This window comes from Lissotriton helveticus, chromosome 5_1, assembly GCF_964261635.1.
Source record: "Lissotriton helveticus chromosome 5_1, aLisHel1.1, whole genome shotgun sequence".
Lineage (NCBI taxonomy): Eukaryota > Metazoa > Chordata > Amphibia > Caudata > Salamandridae > Lissotriton > Lissotriton helveticus.
Genome location: NC_136065.1, coordinates 1,940,170,065 through 1,940,195,717, shown reverse-complemented (window position 1 = coordinate 1,940,195,717; position 25,653 = coordinate 1,940,170,065). Strand labels below are relative to the sequence as shown.

The 25,653-nt window shown below is 45.8% G+C and overlaps 1 protein-coding gene across 1 annotated transcript in view; it reads left to right on the top strand.

The window, feature by feature from the left end:
• Nucleotides 1–25,653, top strand: part of SP2 (Sp2 transcription factor) — a 188,581-nt gene that overhangs the window by 92,098 nt on the left and 70,830 nt on the right. Inside the window, exon 4 of the mRNA XM_078645580.1 lies at nucleotides 20,117–20,396. Coding sequence (XP_078501706.1) covers nucleotides 20,117–20,396 — 280 coding nt within the window. The remainder of the gene's footprint in view (nucleotides 1–20,116; nucleotides 20,397–25,653) is intronic.

Below are 25,653 nucleotides of genomic sequence, written 5' to 3'. Positions count from 1 at the left end.
TCCGAGGTCAAGAATGTCTGTCTTCTCCGCTTTGAGCTTCAGGCAGCTGTTGCTCATCAAGGATTGGGACGTCCTGCAATCCTTCCGGAAAGTTGAGTCAGGTGGTGGTGGGGTCCTTGGACAGAGAGAGGGTGAGCTGGGTGTTGTATGCGTAAGATACTATGCTGAGGCCTTGCTGTCTTAAGATGGCGGTAAGGAGGGCCATGTAGATGTTGAAGAGAGTTGGGCTAAGCGATGATCCCTGGGGTACCCCACAGTTGATTTCCGTGTGTTCAGAGAGGAGAAGGGTGGGAGTCTGATTCTTTGGCGTCTGCCAGTGAGGAACGAATGGATCAAGTCAAGGGCGGTACCTTGTATGCCAGCGTTGTGTAGTCTGGTGATGAGTGTGTAGTGGGAGACTGTGTAGAATGCCGCTGAGAAGTTGAGTAGGATTAGTCCTGCAGTGTGGCCTTGGTCGAGGAGGGTACTGATGTCGTCTGTGGAATCCGGATTGAGAAGGGTCGAGGATGGAGTTGTCTTGGATGAACCTTGTTAGATGTGTATTGACTGCCTTCTCAGCGACTTTTACGCAGCATATGTATTTATTAGTTCATATACACATATATGAGCAAACAGCCAGAGAGGCACAATATCAAAAAATGACACAATCTATATACAACACATCACATATACAATATATACAAATACACAGAACACTATACAATACCAAAAACACTTCTCTGCTCTGGTGGTTCGGCTGGAGAGGCGTTGGAGCGAGCACTGAGTTAACGTGACACTGACCTTGTTTATAAGTTAAAAGAAGACTGCGAGACTTGAGCCACTTCAGAGAGTTTTTTCTACCTGGGCGGCCATCACGAAGATTTAAGAGTCCACTGGAATAGAGTCTAGACGGTGGTTCCTACCCCACCCACTTTGGTGGCTGTGGTGGGGGGGCCGGCGATACCAGCCCGAGGTTTGGCCGGGGCCGCGAAGAATAGAGTACCCATGTCCTGATGAAGCCTATATCATCTGGCTGAAACGCGACCGCGACTGCGTCGACACCTTATGTTTTGAACGGAGTCCCCTGTAAAAAAAATTAAGGAAGATTGGATTTTTTCCAAGGCACACCAACACAAATGTAGGCTGGGTTGATAAGTTAACTCCCTGGTGTGTTTTTTGTGTTTGGGACTACCGTTTTGTTGTATACTCCACCCCAAATTGAGAGGAGGTACATATGTAAATTGGTGTATATATTCTTTTTTCTCAAGGGTACAGAGAAGTGTTTTTGGTATTGTATAGTGTTCTGTGTATTTGTATATATTGTATATGTGATGTGTTGTATATAGATTGTGTCATTTTTTGATATTGTGCCTCTCTGGCTGTTTGCTCATATATGTGTATATGAACTAATATATACTTATGCTGCGTATAATTCGCGTATCACAAGATAATTGATTGTTTCTTGTTTGATAATAAAAAGTAGATTGATCCCTTCAGTACCTTTTTGTTTCTACTTTTTCATCCTTGAATGTCTCCTGCTCAGGTACGGGAGGGTAAGGTGGGCAGAACCCCTAACCATTTTTTCTAGTCTTCTCAGCGACTTTTGTCACGGAGGAGAGAGATGGGCCGGTAGTTCTTGAGGTCCGTGGGATCTGGTGAGGGCTTCTTGAGCAGGGGTCTGACTTTTGTGCATTACAAGTCGTCAGTGAACCAGGCGGCTTTCCTAGGGCAAGCTTGTCTGCGCAGTTGGATATCCATGTGTGAAGTTCCCTGGCTGCGAGGTAGGCGTCGGTTGCAGCAGTGGGGGTGTCGCGGTTGAAGGTGGAGTTGAGCTGCTCCTCAGTGATTCTGGCACGAAGCCCGCCTTGACAAATTCCAACTTCACTGCGAGTTGGCCAATTCCTTCAGAAAATTAAGACTGAAAGCATTCTTTGAAAAACAAGGAGAACCTTCCACCACTGATAATCCTAATGAGACGGGACTAAGGATAAAATTTACCTTCATACCCCCTCCTCATACCACCCCAGTGGAGGTGATAGCTTTTGAACAAGCTGTGTATAATGACGTGGAACAGATGACAGTCACATCAAATTTCCAAAACATGAGCAAAGCTGAAAACACTGCTTTATAGGAACTCAGATCCTGCGAGACCATCATCATTAAATCCGCTGACAAATGTGGTGGTGTGGTAGTGATGGATAAAACAACTTATCGAGATGAATGCCTAAGACTCCTAAATGACACCAGAAACTACAAACCTTTACAATCCGACCCCACCAATGAGCTCAAGATGGAAATCAAGCACCTGGTAGAAACGGCTGAGCTGGCTGGAAAAATCTCTAAACAGGAAGCGGACTACCTTTGTAAATCTGAGGGCAGAATTCGCTACTTATATATATCCTACCCAAAATGCACAAAGGCAAGATCCCTCCTCCTGGTAGACCAATAGTCTCGGGGATAGATTCCTTTCTAGAACCACTGTCCAGGTTTTGTGATTTTTTTGTTAAAAACAATTGTACATTCAACTTCAACATACTTACAGGATACTAAGAGCCTACTTAGACTCCTACAAAACATCACAGTGGATGAAAATACCATTTTGCTGAGCTTTGATATTGAAAGCTTATATACAAGCATACCCCAGGATGACACCATAACTGTCCTGGAGAAGACTCTGAATAGTAGCACTTGGACCTTTAACACACCCAAGTCATTCATATTCGAATGCGCCAAGCTCGCCCTCAAAAGAAACTATTTCGAGTTTGAGGGTTCTCTTTACCTACAGACAGGGGGGACATCCATGGGCAGCATTTTTGCCCCCAGTGTGGCAGGACTTTATGTTTTTGATTTCGAACAGAAATTCATTCTTAATGATCAGAATCCATTTTTTAACCACCTGAGTTTTTGGAAACAGTACATAGATGACGGCCTTGCCATCTGGCAAGGACCCCTGGAAGCTCTGCATGAATTTATTGCATGGATCAACACGTGTGACCAGAATCTTTGGTTCACCAACTGTTTTGACAGAAACACCATGGTTTTTCTGGACATCATTATAACCAAAGACAACACTCGTCTTGAAACAAAAACGTATCATAAACCTACTGCCAAAAATAACCTTCTGCGATTTGAAAGCTTTCACCCCCGCCCATTAAGGGAAAATCTCCCTTATGGCCAATACTTGAGACACCGCCGCAACTGCAGCAAGACCACAGACTATCACAGCCAAGCAGCTGAACTGACTGAGAAACTTGCTGCGAGAGGCTATCCTATCAAGATAATCAAAAAATGCCAAAAAAGAGCTAGAAACCAGCCCAGAGAAGCAATTTTGGAAGAGAAAGTGACTATGAACAACAACATACCGTTAACATGTGTCACAACTTTCAATGCAATATCCAATCAAATGAGTAGGTCTGTGAATAAACATTGGTCAATACTAAACACAGGTAACTTGCATTGGGAAAAACCCTTGTTCTCTTTTAAGAAATCTCGTAGCTTAAAAGATCCTCTGGTGAACACCAAACCTAAGATCGCCGACCATAACGGGGAACATTCAATCACCAGAGCCTGGGGACTCCCAGATATCAGTGGGCACTTTCGCTGCGGCAACTGCAGTGTTTGCCACCTGACTAATAATACGAAAACTCTAGATCTGGAGGAGGGCAAAATTTGGAAACAACTGTCCCACACCAATTGCAACAGCACCAATGTGGTTTTCCTAATCAAATGTACATGCGACAAATCATACATCGGAATGGCAACAAGAAAAGTCAAACAACGGATCTGTAAATGTAAATGTAAATGTAGTATACTTGTAAAGCGCACAGCTGCCCCAGCAACGGGGCGTCCCGGCGCTGTATAACTCTGGGGAACCCGTCCTGGCTTTCCCTGTGGGATGGTCCCTTGCTGGGAGTCCCCAAGGTGGAGCCAGGCATCCCTGGAATTGGTAGGGCCGTTGTGGAGATTAGGCAAGCTAATGCCCAGAGTTGCCGAGTGGAACCCCTGATTAGAGTAAGCACCGAAGCGAGAATTATCGAGTCCGCTGACCAAGGTCCACGACCCTGCCGCGTCGGGAATTGAACCCTGGTCCCGGGCTGACTTCTGCTCTCAGGCCTGCTGCCTCTAACCAGTGAGCCACACTACTCCACTTCGAAGTACTATCCGATGCAGAAAAAGTGCTACAAGACTGACAGATCACTTCTTGGAAGCTAACCACACTCCAAATGACATGAAGTGGTCCGTGATTGAGCAGGTCAAGGCTGGGCCCAATTTACAAAAACGCCTGTTTGAAAAGGAAATGCGATGGATCTACAGATTATCCACGCATATATCAGGCTTGAACGATAACATCCCTTGGGGCTCTGTCCTTCAGAAATAACCCTGTTACTTTCTATATATCTCTGACAAATTGACTCATTTTACTCATCCCAATTTAGAGTTTATGCTCTCAGTACTCCTCCTTTAACTGAATTTCTAGTACTGATGTGAGCTCCACCAGTCAACTAATGACAACCAGCCCCCACTGTCTACCTGACATTAAGACCAGTCACCTCTGTTAGACATTGTTTACTTGCTTATTCTTAGTTCTAATATCCGTTTCTCGCACATCGTTACTTTAACGATGTTCATACATTGAGCGGGTCTACTTGGCTGCTCTTTTAGACATTGTTTCCATGCTTATTCTAAGTTCCAATAACTGTTTCCCACAAATCGTTACTTTAACGATTTTCATACATTGAACAGGTCTACTTGCCTGCTCTTTTCCACTTTCTTAAGCGCATTCCCATTTACGGAGCCTTTTTGGCACCGTCGGACCACCACACCTGTGTTCCGAACGATTGCCTAGCGACGCAGGCAGCGCAAGCCTCACGCAGCCCCGCCCACACCCGGAAGCCACAGCTAGATAGTCTCCATGCCGGCAGCCTCACAATGCTGCGGGGACACCAGAGAGGCGCGTAGGTACTCTGACCACGAAGTTCATCGATACTGTAAGTTTTCCTTTAACCTCTGATGATGCTTACCGTCCTCCTCAATGACCGACACAATTTCGCCGGCAACTAGCATTACCGCATCGGTAATATCACTGACACGCTCGTATTGAGCCCCTTATGTGTATGTGTGTTTTTCATTCATTAACAACACGCCCACAATGTGTTCTCTGACCTATCTGTTCATACACCACAGAATAGGTTTCTTCTTGAACAAGCCTTAACTCTGCCCCAATGAAGCAATTGAGACCCACAACAGGAGTAAGATTTCTCCCCTCGACAGCTGTCTTATTATTTTGAATACAATTATATATGCATGCATTTAGCCCTCCCAATAATCCTCAGGCGGAAAGCCGGGTTCGGGCGACTTTGCGCTTTACATGCTGATTACTAGCTGTTTTTAAAACGTTATTTCTTCGTTTGCTGGTTTCTGCTGTTTTAAAACTGCGTCGTACTCGCTCTCTCTCTGTTGCCTGAGGCGGAAAGCCGGGTGACACTTAGGTTCTCTTTCTGCTTTTCACCTTTTGGTACCTTCATACTTACTCCTCCGCCTTCTCTTAACTGCATAATTGTCCTTTACCCGCTCAGCCGATTTGGAGCTGAAGGGTAATCTGGGACCAGTAGGCTTTCACTTCCTCAGTGGCCATCTTGGGGGGAGGCAGGCTCGCTGGTCGGTGGACTAGTGTTGCTGACTCTTGCCTGCGACGCTATAAATTCTGATGCCCTCAGCTCCGCGCAGCAGACCCGAGCAGCGGACGAGCCTCCTACACGCCGAAGGAGCGCCTAAGGAAAGCCCGTCGGCGTCCCGGAAGCGGACGAATGTGGACTGGAACTGGTTTGTAGCCAATTATCCAGCAGGCAAAGATGCTTAAGTACACTTCAGCCGAGCTCATTTCACTTAGGAGAAAGGTGGACAACTGGTGTACCGTCTTCCCCAGTAGACCCAAAGGCAATAGGCGCTGCTTTAGTTGTGTTTGGCTACTAGATAATGGTTCTACTGCTATTCCTAAGAACATGCCAAACAAGAGCACTTGTCTACTTCTCAATACCAGGTCCTTCAGCAAGCATGCGCTAGACATATTTAATCTATTGTCTGAGATCAAACCCATCTGTCTCTTTTTAACTGAGACGTGGTTGGGCAACTGCTCGGGCCCTGACATCGCCACCGCGATCCCTCCTAACTACGTTATCTATAGGAAGGATAGGGCCAATGGCAGGGGCTGAGGTGTCGTGATGGTAGTGGACAAACGGTTTGCCTGTTCCATCATCCCCACGGACGACACTCTGGGGGTCAAGGTTTTGGCATTTTCTTTGTCACTGTCACCGCACCAATCTTGTACTGGACTACTGATTTATAGGCCTCCCGGCCCCACGGGTTCTTTTCACGATGGTATTTCATCCTTGTGCCTGAGATCGAAGCACTGCTTGCTTCTGGGTGATTTCAATATCCACATGGATGTGGCGGATGAGACAGATACGATTAAGATTGTCGATACCACCACTCCTCTGGGACTTTTTCCTTATCTCTCTCACCCAACTCACAACAAAGGCCATATATTAGATCAAGTCTTTTCCACTATTCCCATTGATACAACTACCTCAGTACCAGTCCTGTGGTCGGATCATTTTTTGGTGAACTTTCAGTTCACTCACCTGGACAGAACATCTTCGAGTGCCTATGGACGTCAATCAACGACTACACGAGCCTTCCATCGCGTCTCTTCCGATATGCTCGCTCAGGCCTTGCTATCTCATCCCTGCCAGCTGTCCGGCTTTCTAGAGGTCGACTTGGACCTCTTGCAATCATGGTTTGCTCGGCGTCTGGACGAATTAGCTCCTCCCATGGCCGCTCGTAAAAATTCTTCTCGGCCATCAGCCCCATGGTTTACATCAGCACTGTCCGAGAGGCGACGGCAATGCAAGAAAGCTGAAAGACTGTGGCGCCAGCACTATGATCTATTATCCAAAGCGGCCTATAGGGAATCTATTAAGACGTATCACAGAGACATCACCCTGGAAAAAAAATCTTTTGCCAGAAGAATCGAGGAAGCCACTAACACCAGCAAAGACATTTTCTCAATAGTCAAAGAATTTATCTCTCCCTCTTCAAGTATACCCAAATTTGCCCACTCTGAATTATGGGTTACTCAATTAGCTGCGTGTATCAAGAGGGAGAGAGAGGACCAGAAAGCTAGTCCTTATCCCCCGAATTATATGTCAATAAATCAAAAATGGACTAGCTAAATAATCAAAAGAAAATAAATTATTTTAATTTATCAAGGACTCAAGTATGCTTCGTCAATGGTTTTTTGGCACCTGGTAGGTGTGCTCAGAAAGCCCTCACCCACCAACCTAGTTGGTGGCATGCTTCATCATCGGGCCCACCCAGTGACACCTAGCGTGTCCCGGGTGTGCTTCGACGCCTGAAGACAGCGGAGCAGGTATGTCGCTGTGTGTGCGGTGAAGACTGTTATGGATCGTGATTTTAAAACGGCTTGGCGGGGATCCCAGTGCCCGAGGGCAAATACACTTTATTAGCTGGGTCACCGTCAGCGGTTAAAAAATAAGGCTTATTGGATGTTAGAGGCGAGTTACGACCTCCCACATCCTGGGGTGTGTCAACATGTTTCAGCCAGTGCCTTATTACTATGCTGGCTTTCTTCAGGACGGATAAAAAGGTGTGTGCAATTAAAATTAGTGAGTGTATATCCAGACTATGTGTATACACGCCCTAAAGTGTTTTTCTATGTGTGAGTGGGGAATTCCCATCTCAAGAAAACACGCTATTTTGTAAAAAGTGCTACTTCATGGTTTGAGAAGTGGCATAGGTTGACCTGAGTTCTTGGTCAGAGCCTGCCGTGGACCTGTACTGCCTCCTGTGCAGCGAAGGAGGCAGTACAGGTCCACGGCAGGCTCTGACCAAGAACTCAGGTCAACCTATGCCACTTCTCAAACCATGAAGTAGCACTTTTTACAAAATAGCGTGTTTTCTTGAGATGGGAATTCCCCACTCACACATAGAAAAACACTTTAGGGCGTGTATACACATAGTCTGGATATACACTCACTAATTTTAATTGCACACACCTTTTTATCCGTCCTGAAGAAAGCCAGCATAGTAATAAGGCACTGGCTGAAACATGTTGACACACCCCAGGATGTGGGAGGTCGTAACTCGCCTCTAACATCCAATAAGCCTTATTTTTTAACCGCTGACGGTGACCCAGCTAATAAAGTGTATTTGCCCTCGGGCACTGGGATCCCCGCCAAGCCGTTTTAAAATCACGATCCATAACAGTCTTCACCGCACACACAGCGACATACCTGCTCCGCTGTCTTCAGGCGTCGAAGCACACCCGGGACACGCTAGGTGTCACTGGGTGGGCCCGATGATGAAGCATGCCACCAACTAGGTTGGTGGGTGAGGGCTTTCTGAGCACACCTACCAGGTGCCAAAAAACCATTGACGAAGCATACTTGAGTCCTTGATAAATTAAAATAATTTATTTTCTTTTGATTATTTAGCTAGTCCATTTTTGATTTATTGACATTTACTCAATTAGCTGACTTCTTCGCCAGCAAAATTAAAAATATTCAGGCCTCGTTTCTGCCTTCTGGTACCGTGGCAGTGTCATGTGCTACGCTCCTTTCATCCCCCTCCGTTGACGAAGGCCCCACTCTTTCGAGTTTCCCTTTTCTTTCCCTCTCGGCTTCTCTGGACCTTCTTACTAAATTAAAATCTGGCTCCCCTCTGGATCCTTGCCCGGCCAAACTTCTAGCAAAAACAGCGCTAGCGACTAACTCCCTAATCAATCCAGTGCTCAATTTATCTCTCTGCGCGGGAGTGGTCCCCCAGGCCTGGAAGCAGGCCCTAATTCTCCCACTTTTGAAAAAACCTAACCTCGACCCCACGGTTCATGCCAGCTATAGACCCATCTCTCTTTTGCCAGCCTTTGCTAAGGTCGTAGAGAAGCACATCCATTCCTCTCTCTCCACTTTCCTGGAGTCCAATGACATCTTGCATCACACCCAGTCGGGTTTTCGTGCTAATCTGAGAATGCAAACATCATTGCTGGAAGTGACGGAGGCAATCAAGGAGGTTTTGGACACCGGGGAAAAGGCCATGCTGGTAATGCTGGATCTCTCGGCGGCCTTTGACACCGTCCCTCACGGCTGCCTCCTTTTAAGACTCCAAGAGATAGGGCTGAGGGGGACGGTGTACAGCTGGTTCGAGTCCTTTCTAGCTGACCGCCAACAAACGGTCTGGGCACCGCCGTTCTCAGCTTTAGTGCCGCCACTGGAGGTAGGAGTTCCTAAATTGAGCCCTACTCTTTTCAACATCTATATGGCCCCTCTGGCGGCGCTGGCAGAGTCCCACGGTGCCCAGATTGTTTCTTATGCGGATGACACCCAGCTGCTCTTTTCCTGTGGTAAGAACTCAGATTTTAATGGAGAGAGCATCAGGAGCTGTCTTGAGGCTGTCTTTGACTGGTTTCAACTCAATAGCCTCAAGTGCAACTCGGATAAATCTGAGGTGCTTTTCTTCGGTTGCCCTCCAGATGCGGGCTGGAAGTCCTGGTGGCCAGCAGCCATGTTTCCACCCTCTGCCGCTACCTCTGCGGCCAAGAATATTTGAGTAAAGGTAGACAGCGGTCTTACTTTGAAGCCACAGATCCTCAGCCTTGTGGGAAAGTGCTTTGGCCTCCTAAAAATGCTAAGGAATTTTCTGCCAATACTATCTCTCGCCCATAGAAGAACCACTGTCCAAGCTCTGATAGGCTCACGCCTGGATTATTCCAACGTGTTATACCTTGGCCTCCCTGTATTCCTTTTATCGCGTTTGCAAATTGTGCAAAACTCTGCGGCGCGAGCCATCTTTGGTCTTCATCATAGATCCAGTGCAAGAGACCTTTTAAAAGCTCTTCACTGGCTTCCAGTTAGGAAACGTATCATTTTCAAAACTCTTACTCTGGCTTTCAAGGCACTCCATGGCACAAGTGCCAAATACATTAGGAAAAGATTGGACTTTTATCTGCCTTCGCGGTCGCTCAGGTCGTCTTCTTTGGCTTTGGCCTCTGTCCCGGCAATCAGAAGAGCGCGTATCGGAGGCCGCTCCTTCAAACGCTTGGCGCCTCAATTGTGGAATGACTTGCCTCTGTCCTTGAGGAAGAATGCCAATCTCTTGGCCTTCAGGAAGGACCTCAAGTCATGGCTTTTCGTACAGCAAGTCTGCCATCCTCTCCTGCTCTGCACCGCTTTGGGTTTGCAGCACCGGGACACTCTTCTGAGTAGCTGAGCGCTATATAAAACTCATTTTAACATAACATAACATACAACTCACTCACATCTGTGTGAGTTTTGATAGTCACCTTACCAAAAACTTTTTGTGTGTGAGTGACTCCAATTAATAATATTTTATAGCCACCACTTACACCATTATTGATCAGTGTGACTGAGTGAGCTCGTGTTGATGAGTATAATATAGCACCACTTGACAACGATATACGGCCAGCTAGCACTGTATTGCCAGATACAAGCATGTGTTCACGCTAGTACTCACATCACTAGCATGGTATTTGTTGGACCTGGCCCTTTTTGGCAGGTTCACCCCGAAATTTTTATGCTTTTTCCTAGCCTGTTTCTGGAACCTAGTGTTGATGGTTTTAGGCCTTTGCGCACTTTTTCACTGTGGTACAGTGTAAAGTGCGTGAGCTCTCTGTGTATGTGTGGTGAGTGACCTGCCCTCCCATAGGAATGAATGGGGAATATGTATGCCCATGGTAGTTCCTGATGTGTGGGGAGTGCAGGGTCGAGGTTGATATGTGCGAACTCGTGAGAATGAATGCTGCATAATGGTGTATGCGGCATCATTGTGTCTAGTCTAGAAGCGCCACTTTTAGAAGTTGGCATATTTGTGTAATTTGTGCCTGGCGTGTGATTGGCTGGTGAGCCTGGCCCAGGAGTGCCTGAACCTGCTTGTGGATTGACTGTCTGGTTTGAGGGTGACGGGGGCTGTGGAGCCCCAGGAGGTTGTCTGAGTCAGCCCGTGGATGAAAGGCAGCATCTGCTGCCAGGGAAGTGGGAGGAGATAGCACCTGATAGTGAAGGGCTGTGCCTGCCTGACCACAATGCTGGCTCCACCTCCCCGCTGGGCGACTGTCACCTCTGTCCCTGATACTGGAAGGACTTCCCTATAACCAGTTCTAGCTGGTTCTCACACTGCCTGCACAAAGACTTCAAAGACTTTTCTCTGTATAAGAAGGGGCTGTGTCCCCTTCCAAAAGGTTCTTGTTTCTGACTTGAATCTGCCAGGGGTGTGCTGTTGCTTGGGCCCAGGGGAATCCCTGGGCCCTGCCCAGCCCCTGGATGCCTGGAGGACTTCTTGGGGACCCCTCTGCCTGTCCTGGAAGAATGGGGGACTTTTGCTTTGCCCTGGAAGCCCTGTCCTGTGTGGCTGGGACCCTTCATGCTGGAGGGGTCATCTCTAGGAGCTGTTGGTGCTCCCTCTCTTTGTCCTGGACTTTGTGGGTTCCTGCTAGCGCTTAGGAGCGCTTGATTTCTCTTCTAGCGTTTGGGAGCGCTGGTTACCCTGTCCTCTAGTGCTGGGGAGCGCTCGATCTGTTTCCTAGCGCTTTGGAGCGCTTTTGTTTCAACTGGGACCTTGTTGGTCCTCTAGCGCTTGGTGGCGCTTTTTGTTTCCCGTTTATTTAGTTGATTTACGGGTGCCACCCCGTTTTTATTTAATTGTTTGAAGCCGGTGCCCACCCGGCATTGCCCTGTGTCGAGTTCACCGCCGCCGGCCCTGAGAGTGAGTGGGAGGCGCTGTCCCGCCTCCCTGCCCCAGGGCCGCGCTGCGATTGGCCGCAGCTGCGACCCGGAAGTCAGGCAAGCTGCGGCGGGACAAGAGGGCGACCCGGAAGTTCTGGACTCTCTCGCGGGGCTCCCGTGCGCTGGGAGAGCCCCGCCGGCTGCCGACGGTGTTTTCGCCATCAAGAAGGAGGACGAGAGCCCACCTCGCCTCCACCTGACCCAGCGCGTGTAATGCCCCGGGAAGAGGAGAAGAAGCGTGGCCTGCTGCTGGGGCTCCCGTGTACTGAGGGAGCCCCGGGGAGGAGAAGGAGAGCCGCCGTCCAGCAGAGAAGCCGCCGCCCGGAGGAGCCCGCACAAGAGAGCCCGGTGAGTCGGAAGGGCTGGGGTGGGGGCTCCGTGCGGCTGCTGTTGGTGCCGGAGAGCGGCAAATGGGCGAGAGTGGAGGTAGGGAGGCCCCAGCTGGCAGTGGGCCGCCCCGACATTTCAACGGAGCCTGAGGCTCCAATGCCCATATTTGTTTTGAGAGCCCCGAGAGGCGCAGGGGGCATTTTATAATTTTGAGTCGCCCCGAGTGGGACTCCAACGGAGTTGGGTGACTTCCCTACGAGCCCTGAGAGGCTCCAACGACGGCGCATATTTCTTCAGAGCCTGAGAGGCTCAGGGTGCCATTCTGATTTACGAGCCCAGTGAGGTTCGAGGGCCATTTTGTGTTTAGAGCCACGGAGGCTCTAGGGGGCACAGTTGTTTTGAGAGCCTGAGGGCTCCATGGAGCCTATTTTGTTTTAGAGCCTGTGTGGCTCCAGCATTAGACTATGGGTATTCCCAGAGCCTGTGTGGCTCCAACGTTCTGCGCAGTGTTTAGTGACGGAGCCTGTGTGGCTCCAGCAGTGGGCGCAGTTTGCGCCAAAGGGTCAGTGAGGGCCCTTTTGCAGTTTTTGATGATTCCCAGCTGCCCAGCAATTAGTGGGCAGCTGCACCGTTTAGGCGCTTGGGATTGTTCACAGGTGTCCAGCCAGTAGTGGGCACCTGCACCGTTAAGGCCCCTGACATTGAGACACAGGGCGTCCTAGCCCCAACAAGGCCAGTTGGCCTAGGGACTGCCACAGGTGGTGGCTTATGTAGGTTTTGCGTAATTGTGTGGTTTTTCCCTGCACCTCTGAATGTTTTTAGACATCATGTGATTTTTGCGCTATTGTATTGTTCTGGTACCTCTGAATGTATTTTTATTGCATCATGTGCTTTGTTCTTAACACCGCTGAATGTGTAGGTTTATGCATCATGTGTTTCCCTTTACTACTCCTCTGAATGTATATTTATCCATCATGGGTAATGTGTTCTCTTCTAGACCCCTAAACGCTGTGTGATACTTAGGTGGTTGTCCGTACACCTCTGAATGTTTTTAGGCATCATGCGTTTTCCTTTACTACTCCTCTGAATGTGTTTCATGCATCATGGGTAATGTGTTCTTGTTTATGCCCCTAAATGTATTTTATTCTTAGGTGGTGGTTCTTTTTCATACAGGTGGTCCTAGTGAGGTCCTGGTCCCATGCGTGACATTCTCCTAAGGTGGTTAGGGTTGCGTAGGTGGTACTTACCTGTTCCCAGTAGTTACTGGATGTGATTTATAACTGTTATTTTATATCCTTTTATTTTAATTTCTGACAGTATTTCTATTTCTAAAAGTGTTGATTCTGACAGTGGCCCATGTGGCCCTGTCGGGAAACATCCTTTACAACGAAACTTTTACAACGCAGTGCTTTTACAACGCAGGTTTTACAACGAAAACCATTACAACGCATGCGCTGGGGGGCGCTCTAGGATAGGGAATAGATTTAATTTACTATCCAACACCTTCCCTAGTGTCCACGGGGACTGGAGTTGGAATAGTAAATTAAACTATTCACTATCCAGCACCCCAAAGCGCTATGCATTGTAAAGGTTTGCGTTGTAATACTTGCGTTGTAACAGCATGCGTGGTAAAAGCATGCGTTGTAACGTCATACATCCGGACCTGTCAGTCAGTCAATTAGCTTTATTCGAAAAGTAAAAACGTTTCATAAAAGCATGTACAGTACAGAGCATAAAAATAAAACAATAACATTAATAGGTTCCATTTTATAAAAATTGACATGTGTTAAACAAAGATTAAATCAATAAAATAAATCAACTAAACATTAAGAACAGAAGAATAAGATAAGTTTAGTTAAATGTGGGAGTAAATCGGCCACTCAAGACATGTCCAGTTCTGGCCCTCCAGAGGCTGTTATGTTCTTTTTGGGAATGCGGCAGAGGGTGGAAAATTCTGGGATAGAAATCAGTTAAACTCCAAGTGGATATAGGTCCATCTCCTAGCTGAGGCTGTTGAGAATGAAGGTATGAGACGACATGCCTGTTCCTGAATTTGACAAGTACCAGATCACCCGCAATATATTTCGGGAGAGGTCCTAACCAGCCCACCCTTCTGACGCTAAGTATAGTGCCATCAATGTAGGGTGGGAGAGGTCTATTTTTGGTTAGCCAAAATACTACCTTATTTCTTAGCTCTTGATTGTGTTCGTATTTCCCCAGTGGGAGTTCTGGTACACCTGAGATGACGCACACAAAAGGAGCGGCCTCGGGTGGCAAGTTTAGGTGTTTGGTTTTTTGGAGCGCATTGTCGGAATTGACCTCTATTCCCTTGTGGGGTGGCATTTTTTCGTTTGGCCCTTTTCTAAACTGTGAGCTCCGTGAAGATGTGACTGCCTTCGAGATGTTTGAGTTTTTACTATATGGGGTTACTGGTTGTTTGTGAATGGTCTTGCTTTGTGTGGTGGGGTAGGGTATTTCTGTGGGACCTGGGCGTGGTGGACGAGAGGTACATGGTGGCTGATTGGGTCCTGCCTTGGTTCTTAAAAGTAGTGAATTTGCCTTGATTGCTTCCTCAACCCCTGAAAGTCTATCCCCTAAGCTAGTCATTTTGTCAATTAACGGAGCAATTATGGATTTTATCAAAATTTCAAAAGAGGCCAATAAGGTGGCATTGGTAGGTTCTTTAGATTTTACAAAGCTAGGAGTATTAGGGAGTGGGGATTTTGTGGATAATGTTGGTTGTTTGGTCTGCCTCCCCAAGTTTCGATCCTTCTTCCTTTTAGCGGGGGAGGCCTGATTGGAGGGGACCTGGGTAACAGCAGCGCTGTGTGTATTTTCCTTTGCGCGTGTTACATGTGGGGTAGGCTGTGGGGTTTGGATAAAATGAGATGGTATTCTAGTCCTAGGGCTAGTTATTGGTATCGGGGAAATGGGAGCTCTAGATTGAGAACCTTCTAATGACACAGGTGCATATGAGGATCTGCACATGTTATTTAGCTCCTCCAGTAATGAAAATGCTTGGGTCGTAGCGGGAGAATGCGGAGACAAACAAACACTCGGAGAACTATCCACAACCATCGAGCTCTCAATCCTCTCTAGTTCACGGGCAATAGGGAGAACAGAGCTCTTAATGTAATAATCCATTGTTCCCCTAAGTGAATTACTCTGAATGTCTAGATTTCTAGTAGCCCCCTTGCAGTTCATAGCGAGCCAGCTTTTTATTGTGAACACTGAAACAATATAACCTCCCCAGGCGTAGTTCATCAAATCCGCTACTGTAGCAGCTTGGAGAGTTCTGTAGGGGGTTGAAAAAGTCAATAAGGAAGAAAAAAAAAAAAAAAAAGAAGAAGAAGTTTATACCTTAAGTCCGTTTCCCTCCGGTTAGAATTCCATTTCAAGGGGGGTTGGCCAGGCCCGGCCTCCTCAGGCCTCTGATGGCCGCAGATGGCCCCGCCCTTGTCCAGGGCTTCTCCCGGCTGCTCCCGCGCACGACTCGCAGATTTGAAGCGCCTCCGGGCGCGTGTGCGGCGTCACAGGGTCCCCGGGGCAGCTGGGAACTGTAGTCCTCCTCCCGCTGTTACCGGCGTGTTCCCCGCTCGACTTGTGCCGTTCCCCTCACGGCGGTCCTATGTGTCAAAATCAAGGCCGTTGCCCTCACGGCGTGGTGTCAGGTGAGTTCAGTTTCCCCCTGAGCGCTTCGGCGCTCCGCTGATTTGAAGCGCCTCCGGGCGCGTGTGCGGCGTCACAGGGTCCCCGGGGCAGCTGGGAACTGTAGTCCTCCTCCCGCTGTTACCGGCGTGTTTCCCGCTCGACTTGTGCCGTTCCCCTCACGGCGGTCCTATGTGTCAAAATCAAGGCCGTTGCCCTCACGGCGTGGTGTCAGGCGAGTTCTGGCCCTGTCTTGTAAATAATCCCTTATTAATATTGCCCGTGCCAGTTGGCCCAATGTACATGTGTGATTTCTATCTGATGTGTGTTTACAATACAAAAGTTGTTTTAATATAACCTTGTGTGGAGTTCCTTTTGTGGTGTGCCTAGGATGTTGTTGCTGTTGTGTGCTGGCGCAAATGCTTTACACATTGCCTCCGAGTTTAGCCTTACTGCTCGTGCCAAGCTACCAAGGGGGTGAGCAGGGGTTATCTTGGCTTGTGACTTCCTTGCCCTGACTAGAATGGTGGTTTCTGCCTGGCTTGGGCGTCAGCCTTAGCCTACCAGAAATAGCCAGGTCTAACAGTATTTGTCGTCAATTCATTCTGAATGGGATTTGCATGAAGCATGCAGATATTTGAGAACCTACACTACGTTACAGGCACGTATACTGTTTGTTTGTGACTGTCTTTATTTTCCTCCCACAGATTTCTCTTTTTCCCTCGCCTATTTTAGGTTTTTGAGGTTGCCTACTGTAGATTTGTGCAGTACGGTCTTAGGGATCTAGGACTGGATACACGTTAGAGTGTGTAGACCACCCATTTTCCTTTTCTGGTCCTGCCGAAAACCTGGGATTTACCACTTACAGGTTGAAACATGTAGACTCTTTTAAATAACAATCACATAGATACTCATGGTCATTATAACCTATTAGTATCCGCACTTTGTTTTTAATGTTGTCCAGTAGCTTATGATTAAAGTTTTTTCAACAAGTTATACCAGGACAATTTTTACAAATCACTTTTTTTGCACTTCACACACACAATAAAAACCAGCTCCACTGTAGTCAGGTGTCGCAGCACACCCGGATGGCACTCGGCCGTCTGGGTGGACCCCGATGATGAAGCATGTCACCAACCAGGTTGGTGAGTGAGGGGTTTCTAAAAAAAGGGAATTATCCTTTTGTTTTATTTTCTGACATCCCATTTAGAACCTTTGCTAGGTCCTTTTGGTGATACTCCTTTTTTGTTAATATTATATTTAAGTCTTGGGGACTAGGAGTACCCTCCGTTCACATATGTGAAGAATCCCTTACTCTCCCTTTTTGTTAATACGTATCAGGACATACCCGCCACCACTGCAATGCCAGCTGTCTGTGAGATTGGATGATGAGATTAAATGATTTACCCCCATACTGACCCCCATGGATACGGAGGGGGGCAAAAAGCCCTCTGGGTGTGTAAGATATAATATATATTTTTTTTGTTTATGATAACAGGGTAATATGCTAGCATCAGGCCCCACCCCCGAAGCCGTGTAAGATATAATATATATTTTTTTTGTTTATGATAACAGGGTAATATCCTAGCATCAGGCCCCACCCCCGAAGCCTTCACAGTCTTTCTGCATCCCTATGGCCTAGAGCATACCCATCCTCATGGCAAGGAAAAGGACATTTACATTTTTTGGCCCTAGGTTTGATATATGGGCTGGCAAAGAAATGGTAAAGCCTAACATCTTATCACTTTTTTTTTTAAACTTGTTTTTATTGTTGCATTAGCAAGCATAAAGTTTGAGGAATCATCTGCTGGCGCGGCGGCAACATTCAGCCGCGGTCAGCCAATCGCGCAACTTTTCTGCATATAAAACTAGGCAAAGTGGCATTTCATCCACAAAACAGCACAGGCTACTCAAACTGGTAAGTGAGCAGGGATGCAGGCAGAGAACCCCACCTGGGGGGGACAACGAGGAATGGTAATCGTAGGAGTCCCTGCTGTGAAGGTCGTTGGGACAGGGCCCGTGCAGGTCGCATAGTGGTGGTGTCGTGCAACTGGGGGGACAAAACTGTGGGGGGAGCATGGTGGCAATAGCAGGAGCGTAGCTAGAAGGGACGGGTGTCGGGCAATGGGCTACAAGAGTGATTCACAATATCCATTCACATTGTGGCAGTGCAGTCAGTAGGCGAGGTCGTCCAATGCGTGGGACTAACATCTTATCACTTGCCATGTGAACTGCTGCACTAGTCAGGTTCTTGGTCAGTAGTGTGACCCCACCAACCTTGGGCATTTCTGAAACCTACAAATCCATAGAGATCCAGGGTAGTGCGGTTTCCGTGAACCTCAGCATGTTTTCTCACCCAGAATGCCCACAAATACCAGAGTATGGTTAAAAAAAAGGCTGTTTGTCTGTCTAAAATGTTTGTAACAGAAAACTTGGGAACTTCCATTCAGTGTCCAGAGTCTTACCACACTACCTTCCCACACTTTGTGCGTTAAAATGCAGCCTCCTTTATTTGAGTGGGCCTAACACACGTCATTGGAACATATCAAACCTAAAAATTATGAAGACATCATTGACAATACATTGACGACATGTAGTACTAGTTTTGACTTGTTTTATTGTCAGTGACCAGCTTAAGCTGAGACTTGTTACTTTTCATTCTCTACTACTCACTCTCTACTATCACTCTCTGCTACTCACTCTACTACTCCCTCTACTACTCTACTAATCACTCTCTACTACTCACTCTGTTACTCTCTCTACTACACTATCTCTACTACTCTCCACTACTACTCACTCTCTACTACTCTACTCACTCTCTACTACTCACTCCCTACTACTCTCTACGAATACAAACTTCACAGCTGTTGGTCCTGGGTGAGGGGAAAAGGGGAGGGTGGGAGGGACATACCTGCACTTATATATGTCCAATTCAAATACTGGAAACAACAATAGGATGTAGCCTAGCGGCTAGGGTGTTTGACCTCTTATCTGGGGAACTGGGTTTGAGTCTCGGCAGGGACGTTAAACATCCTGTGATTCTGGGTTAATCACTTAATCTCCCCATGCCTAACAAAAACAAACATTGAAAATGCAATAGGTCTTGCCTTTTATTAAGTTAAAGCCATTTGCTTTGCTATTGGTATTGTATAGCAAAGCAAATGGCTTTAACTTAATTAAAGGCGAGACCTATTGCATTTTAACGCTTGTTTTAAAAAGACAGAGAGTGAATGCCTCCGTAGTAAATGGGTTAATGATTTTTAGAGCGAGCAGTTTCAGATGTTTCAGATATCTCTAGTGTTCATAAAAAGGATAACTCTTCAGTGTTAGTCATGTAAATACTTACACTCCACTTAAGAGCGAAAACCATATGTGACAATAAAGGCGCTAACAGGACAACTTACTCGGCTTAGAATTTAACTTCTTTCAAATATTTCCTTCCATATTTTTTAAATCTTGTCTCTCGCTTCTGCTATGCCGCTTTTAAAGGTGTATATCTGAGTTCCCATTTCAAGTCCTCTTGTTGCTCAGATGGTGTCACTCTATATAATTGCTTCAAAAATTCCAATCTCGACCTCTCAGCAGCTTCCTGGGACATGGAAGACTTTGTAGCGTTTTTTTTTCTTTTACATCTTTAAACATTTTGCCCAGCAGAGGATGTGTATTACTTGCACCAGTAATGTTTCTAAGTTCAGGGCTGTGACCACAACTAAAAACTGTTCATAGACATTTGTTGCCTTCACACTAAGATTTCTAATGTCTTGGTATCTGCTTCCTGCTACTCGATATCCATAATCTGACAACAATAAGCATGTGGATAAACTGGCCGGGCTGTTTGTCATCCCCGGGGCCTCATATATGAAACTTGAGCTCATAGATTACATTGTACAAAACGGGGTACATATGAGGGTGGTTTTCTGCACCTAGTCGTTGGAGCTGCTTCAGACTTTACACAAGGCTAGCTTTTGAATCCAGCAACCCACTATGGTTGTTTAAAAACATTTCCCAGTATTCAGCCAGTGTAGGTATCCTTGTTCAGGAACTTGAAGCGCTCCTTCAATGTATCAAGTTAGGACAGTCCGTTCTGGAGCAACATTTGGAAACTGCAATACAAGAACTGAACTGGTGTATCCGGCTGGAATTCGGTACTGGTGAAGAGGCCATTGATTATGGTCAGCCTCTCTAGAAAGGCCAAGATGTTGAATGAGCTGTAACTTGGACTTGTTCTCACTCTATGATTCATGGTATGGAAGCTGTAACAGAAAGTGAGAGGTTGGATAAAAACCATTGCTTGAATCCTAGTAATAGGTGCTATACTCACATTGTTTCCTGTTTCTTTACAGGTCTACTTCCGGACAGCATCTGGAGAGCTGCAAACCCTTGTTCTTCATGAAGGGTCCACGATCGCCACATCTCCTCCCACCACTTGCACCGTCACACCCAAGAGCTGCAAAAGAAGCCCAGTGCGCAAGGAGCGCAGCCTTCCCAAGCTGGCCCCAGCAGGAGGGGTCATCAGCTTGAATGCTGCTCAGCTCGCAGCTGCTGCCCAGGCCATGCAGACCATAAACATCAATGGAGTGCAGGTGCAAGGCGTGCCTGTCACGATCACCAATACCGGCAATGGTAGGATTAGATCAGGAGTCAACCTGCTTTGGCACAGTTCATTTGGGTGGCAAAACCGATAGCACAGTCCAGTGGAAAGAGGATGGTAATGTCCAATGCAATGAAATACTATATGGCATTCCATGGAAGGTTTAATGGGCTGTCTCGGGCAAATGTAAATGAAATTTGCAGTCTAGTATGTAGTTTTCATATGAGTGCATTTTGAATTGTTAATTAAATTGGTGCAAAATGTAATGGTACAGATAAATACTGGTCGAATATAATAGAGCAGTGGCGGTGAAGTATAATGCTAATGCTTCATGGACTAAATTTGATAGTGCTAGTGCAATTTTATACAGGAAGACAGGTAAGCAAGATGTGGTAAACGTTGGCTTTCTCCAGCTGTCTTTAATAGAGGGCAAAAATTGTGGCAGAACAGGTCAGTGTGGGCCAGGAGCACAAATGTGATATTGCAGTTTGGATGGGGGCGTTAGTACAATCTATTGGGAGTGAATTACACAATACTGCCAGAAATTGTAAATTAGTAAGTGAATGCAATTTTATCGTTCCCCAAAGGAACTAAATCCTTGCTGTTAGCCACCCTAGAAACCGATTTAAAGAAAGGGTTATAACCTTTTTTTTTTTTTTTTTTTTTTTTTCTTCAAAATCTGGACATCTGAAAGGAAACAAGTAGGTGCTTATGTACAGCTCTCTAGGGCACATTTCTGATCTGCATCTTGACTTCTAGGTTCTAGGAGGCTGAAAAGCAAAAATGGTATCAGATCAACTTAATAACAATCAATGAAGCGAACATTGACTAGCTATAACTAATGCCATCAGAACTTATCACATTTCTGCCATTCATTTGGTCCTGTAGAACTGTGGAATTTCCAGACACTGTGTTTTCACACAGTTCTAGGCGTTGTCACTGACCAGAGCATAATGTTGTATAGTGTGGTCTAAGCATTAATTGTTGTGAGGCTTAGAATAGAATCTTTTTATTTGTGTAATGTTTTTTTATTTTGTAAAGTTCCTTTTGGTTTGTTAGAGGACCTTTGGGTGGCCATGTTGTATCTTGGCAGGCCTAAGGTGTGTTAATCTTTAATGATTTATTTTGTGTCAGGACAATGACAGCAGGTTAGATTAGGATGTACACAAATCTATGCACAAGCCTCCTGGGCTAATCGATAACTAGTGCTGAAGAAGAGTCTGGAGCCAGTTCATAACTGGGTTCCGGGTTCTCTTCAGTTGTTTTGTTCCTTAGCATTTCGAATAACTGAAAGTTCTGATCTGCATAAGTTTTAACAGAGTATAATACAGGCCCGAAGTACATTTATAATTGCACGGGTGTGGAATGTTATTAAAAATCTACTTGTCCATAGGGCAGGTTGCTCCATAAATCTACTTGTCCTGTAACAAAATCCAATTGTCCCTTTTGTGCCATGTAATGCTGCGACAAATTATGGCAGCAGTCTCATTATATAAGAGCTCTGAAATAGCTTCTCTGATAATGCCAGGGCTCCTTCCACAGAAGAGTTTGAATACTAGCAATTCCCTGATGTTGTCACATTTCTTCAGATCTACATACTGAGGCTGAAGGTAATAGTAATCAACAGGTCCAGGGTTGGAAGGCCTTTTTAGGTCTGTGCAAACCTACTAACCTGTATATTTTAATGGTTTTCACCAACTCTTCACTAATCTTATCCCTTACTGAGAAAGGTTGAAAATGTACTCCTGACAATGGCTTCTTCCAGGGTTGGGAAAAAAGTGGTGGAGGGAAAGTGAACTTGTAAACACTTCGCATGAGCAAATCGACACCTGCATATTTGCTCATGCTAAAATGCAGTTGTTATTGTTATTGTTAATTGATTTCAAATAGTTTCTAGGAGTACTATTTCTAGGACTACTTCTGTAAAGTCGTAGGAATTCATGAAAGCCGTATACTAGGACTACTTCTGTAAAGTCGTAGGAATTCATGAAAGCCGTATATCTACACTTAACGCAAGGACATGGGTGCACCTTTGAGACTTTATTTAATAATTGGGCCCCTAATTAGGTCTGACATTAACCATGACCTTTTGTGTTTACTCAAATTCTCTCTCGCTCTCTCTCTCTCTCTCTCTGCCTATTGGCTAGCTTCACTGTGAGTGACAGTATTCTGTTCTTTCACAAGGAGCATATCGACACAGTCGTTTTGTTCAGTGCCAGGGACTACTGTGGCAATGTGTGCTTTTTGAGACCAAAACAACTTTTGCCAATATTTTTTATAATATAACAGCTCCCACACCAATAAGGTTTTTCAAAAACCATGACAAAACAAGTGACGCATTGACAAAGCAAAAGCCTGACCAACAATTTCAGACCTACTTACGTTACCAATGCTTGTTTATTTTTTGTTTCCCATAATTTTATTAAAACTGGTTACACTGATTTTTCATTATGAATATTTTTGAGAAAAACATGCTTACATCAACACATTTTACTAGATGATGCTGCAAAGAAATGGTATCTACAACAATAGTTTAGCAAAATGTTTTTTTTTTCCTTGCATTTTTATGGGAACATTTTATTTTGAAAGCAAAGAATCATCAATCTTGCTTTCAAGCTTTCTGCGAATATTTGCATCTAATCGGAGAGCATTCTGGGAGCATTATACATAGACTCATATTGCTAAACATTGAAAACGTGTGTATATCTTTATACTGGACATCTTTATACTGGAACCACTGTCAGTAGTGCAGTCTGAGCTTGCAACATTTACTTAGAGCGCTATACCTAATAAGGTAGGGAGGCGGTGGCAGTGTCTCCCAGACCCGCTGTTCGCCTGATAAGAAAGTAAGACGCTAGACTGTCTGTTTGCCTGGACTGCGAGGGCTGTGAGTAGCTAGGAAATACTTTTTAAACCTTTGGCATTTTTAGAATATTGGCGATTGATTTTAGAATCGTTTTATATTAGGATTGATCTGATAATCCTCATTTATAAATTGCACTTATTTGCACACAATTTCCTATCACTCTCCCCCGCACCGCCTGGGCTCGATATTGTAGCCTGCCCGCCCGGTCCGACTCGGCAATTATAGCCGTAGAGCGGAGGGCGGACAGGTAAGAGCCAGGCATACCATAATTCCACTTCCGCTAGAGCGGAGGTCAGCGCTCTAGTCGGCACCGGCTTTGGGGCTATTTAGCCACACCTCACTGCCAAGCGCGCAGCGGTTGCGAGCAGGGGGCGCCTTCGAGCGCGCCTAAGAAGCGCCGAAGAAAAGCCCGTCTGCGCCCGTCCGCGACAGGACGGGACATAGGGACATGGCGCCAACACCCGATGCCCCAGTTACACAGGTTAGAACCATTATATCCTATACAAAAGATAAACTTCTTAGTTTAGTCTCGAGTACTACTGCCAAATGTATATCTGAACCTTGGCCGAATTTTCAGGGACCCTTCTCCTGTATAAACTGTCGTTATCAAGCTGCCCATACATGTTCAATAAGAGATAGCTCACCTGACGCTCTCATTATAGACGCGGCTGGGCTTCCTTATCAGACACCTTCCTTGCCCCACGGAAGCAATACACCTACTGTTAATTCTGCCGCCGACAAGAACTATCCGGGACTCAAGTGTTTTCTATTGAACATACGTTCCCTACCTAAGCATCACCAACATCTATGGGATCTTATAAAAACAAACAAACCAGATATCTGCTTTCTTACAGAGACTTGGCTAAATCCCCACACCATCCCCGCAATCATGCTAGGAGTCCCTGTTGGATACAAGATTCTGCATTTAGACCGAATGACTAAAGTTGGGGGTGGTGTGGCTGTTGTTTATAAAGAGAGTTTAAAAGTCTCGATATTTGACCAACGATGCAATGCTCAGATGGAAATAATGATCTTCAGATTTTCCCTCTCCCCGAAATCACAATGGAAAGGAGCATTGGTATACCGCCCTCCCGGTCCATGTTCTGATTTTTCTTTAACTCTTATGGAACTACTAGCCCCTTTTTTTAGAGTTAACTGAAGATTTTATTCTCCTTGGAGATTTTAATATTCATACAGATCTTCCACATCACCCCGATAGCAAGTCTCTACTAGGTGATCTTTCCAGCTTAGGACTTCATGTACAGAACAAGGGGTCCTACACACCTGGGTGGTCACACACTCGATTTAATTTTAACTAATTGCCCCAAAATAAATTGCCACCCTCCCACTATTATTGGCTGGTCAGATCATTATATGCTAAATTTTAATTTACTTGGTTCTTATCTACCACAACAAAAAAAACATCTCCCTGCAATACGGAAACGGAAGTGGCATAAAATAACCTTAGAAAAATTAGGAAAAGTATGGATAGAACCCACGCTCTCGGTAGAAGACGATATTGAACAAGGTCGTGCCAAATTTCAGAAAGCACTCCTGGAAGCTATTGACCTACTTGCACCACTAGAATTACAGAAGCAAGGCCCAAAAACTAAGCAAGAAGCATGGTACACAGAAGAGTTAAGAGCTGAGAAGCAAAAATGGAGAAGTTTGGAAAAAAGTGGAGGAAAATACATACATCAACTAGCAAAATACTTTATCTAAAGGCACAATCTAATTATTTTAAAAAATATAAAAAAGCTAGAAAAAACAGACTGGAGAAACAAATAACAGAGGCAGGAAACTCCACTAGAGAACTCTATAAAATCCTGCAAACATTCGTCAAGCCCATAGCTTGCGAAAGTCCGGACGATTTCAGCCAAACCTTGTGTGATGATGTCTCTACATTCTTTGAGAATAAGATTAATTCAATCTATGACAAAATCACCAAGGCAGCAAATATTAGAGATATAATGGGCCCTCCCAGTCCCAAGTTAGCCAAGAATGATAATAACAGGATTACCTTGACCACAATCCCAGAGATTAGCTTAACGGAAGTCACCACTCTACTTAAATCAATAAAATCTGGTTCCCCTACAGATATGATACCTGCTAAGATGATGGCTCCTCTAGGAAACTTACTAGCCCCAAGCTTTACATCATTGATTAATCTCTCCCTCAAGCAAGGAAAGATTCCCAGTGACTGGAAAAAGGCAGTTGTGAACCCTGTTCGAAAAAACATCACGCTACCATGGTCAAATCTTAACAATCTTCGCCCAATATCTCTCCTACCCCACCTGAGTAAGATGACTGAGAGACATGTCAACGTCCACCTGTCTAAATTCATCGAGGCAGCGGACGGTCTGGACCCCTCACAATCTGGGTTCAGACCAAACCATAGCACAGAATCAGCTCTCCTCTCTGTG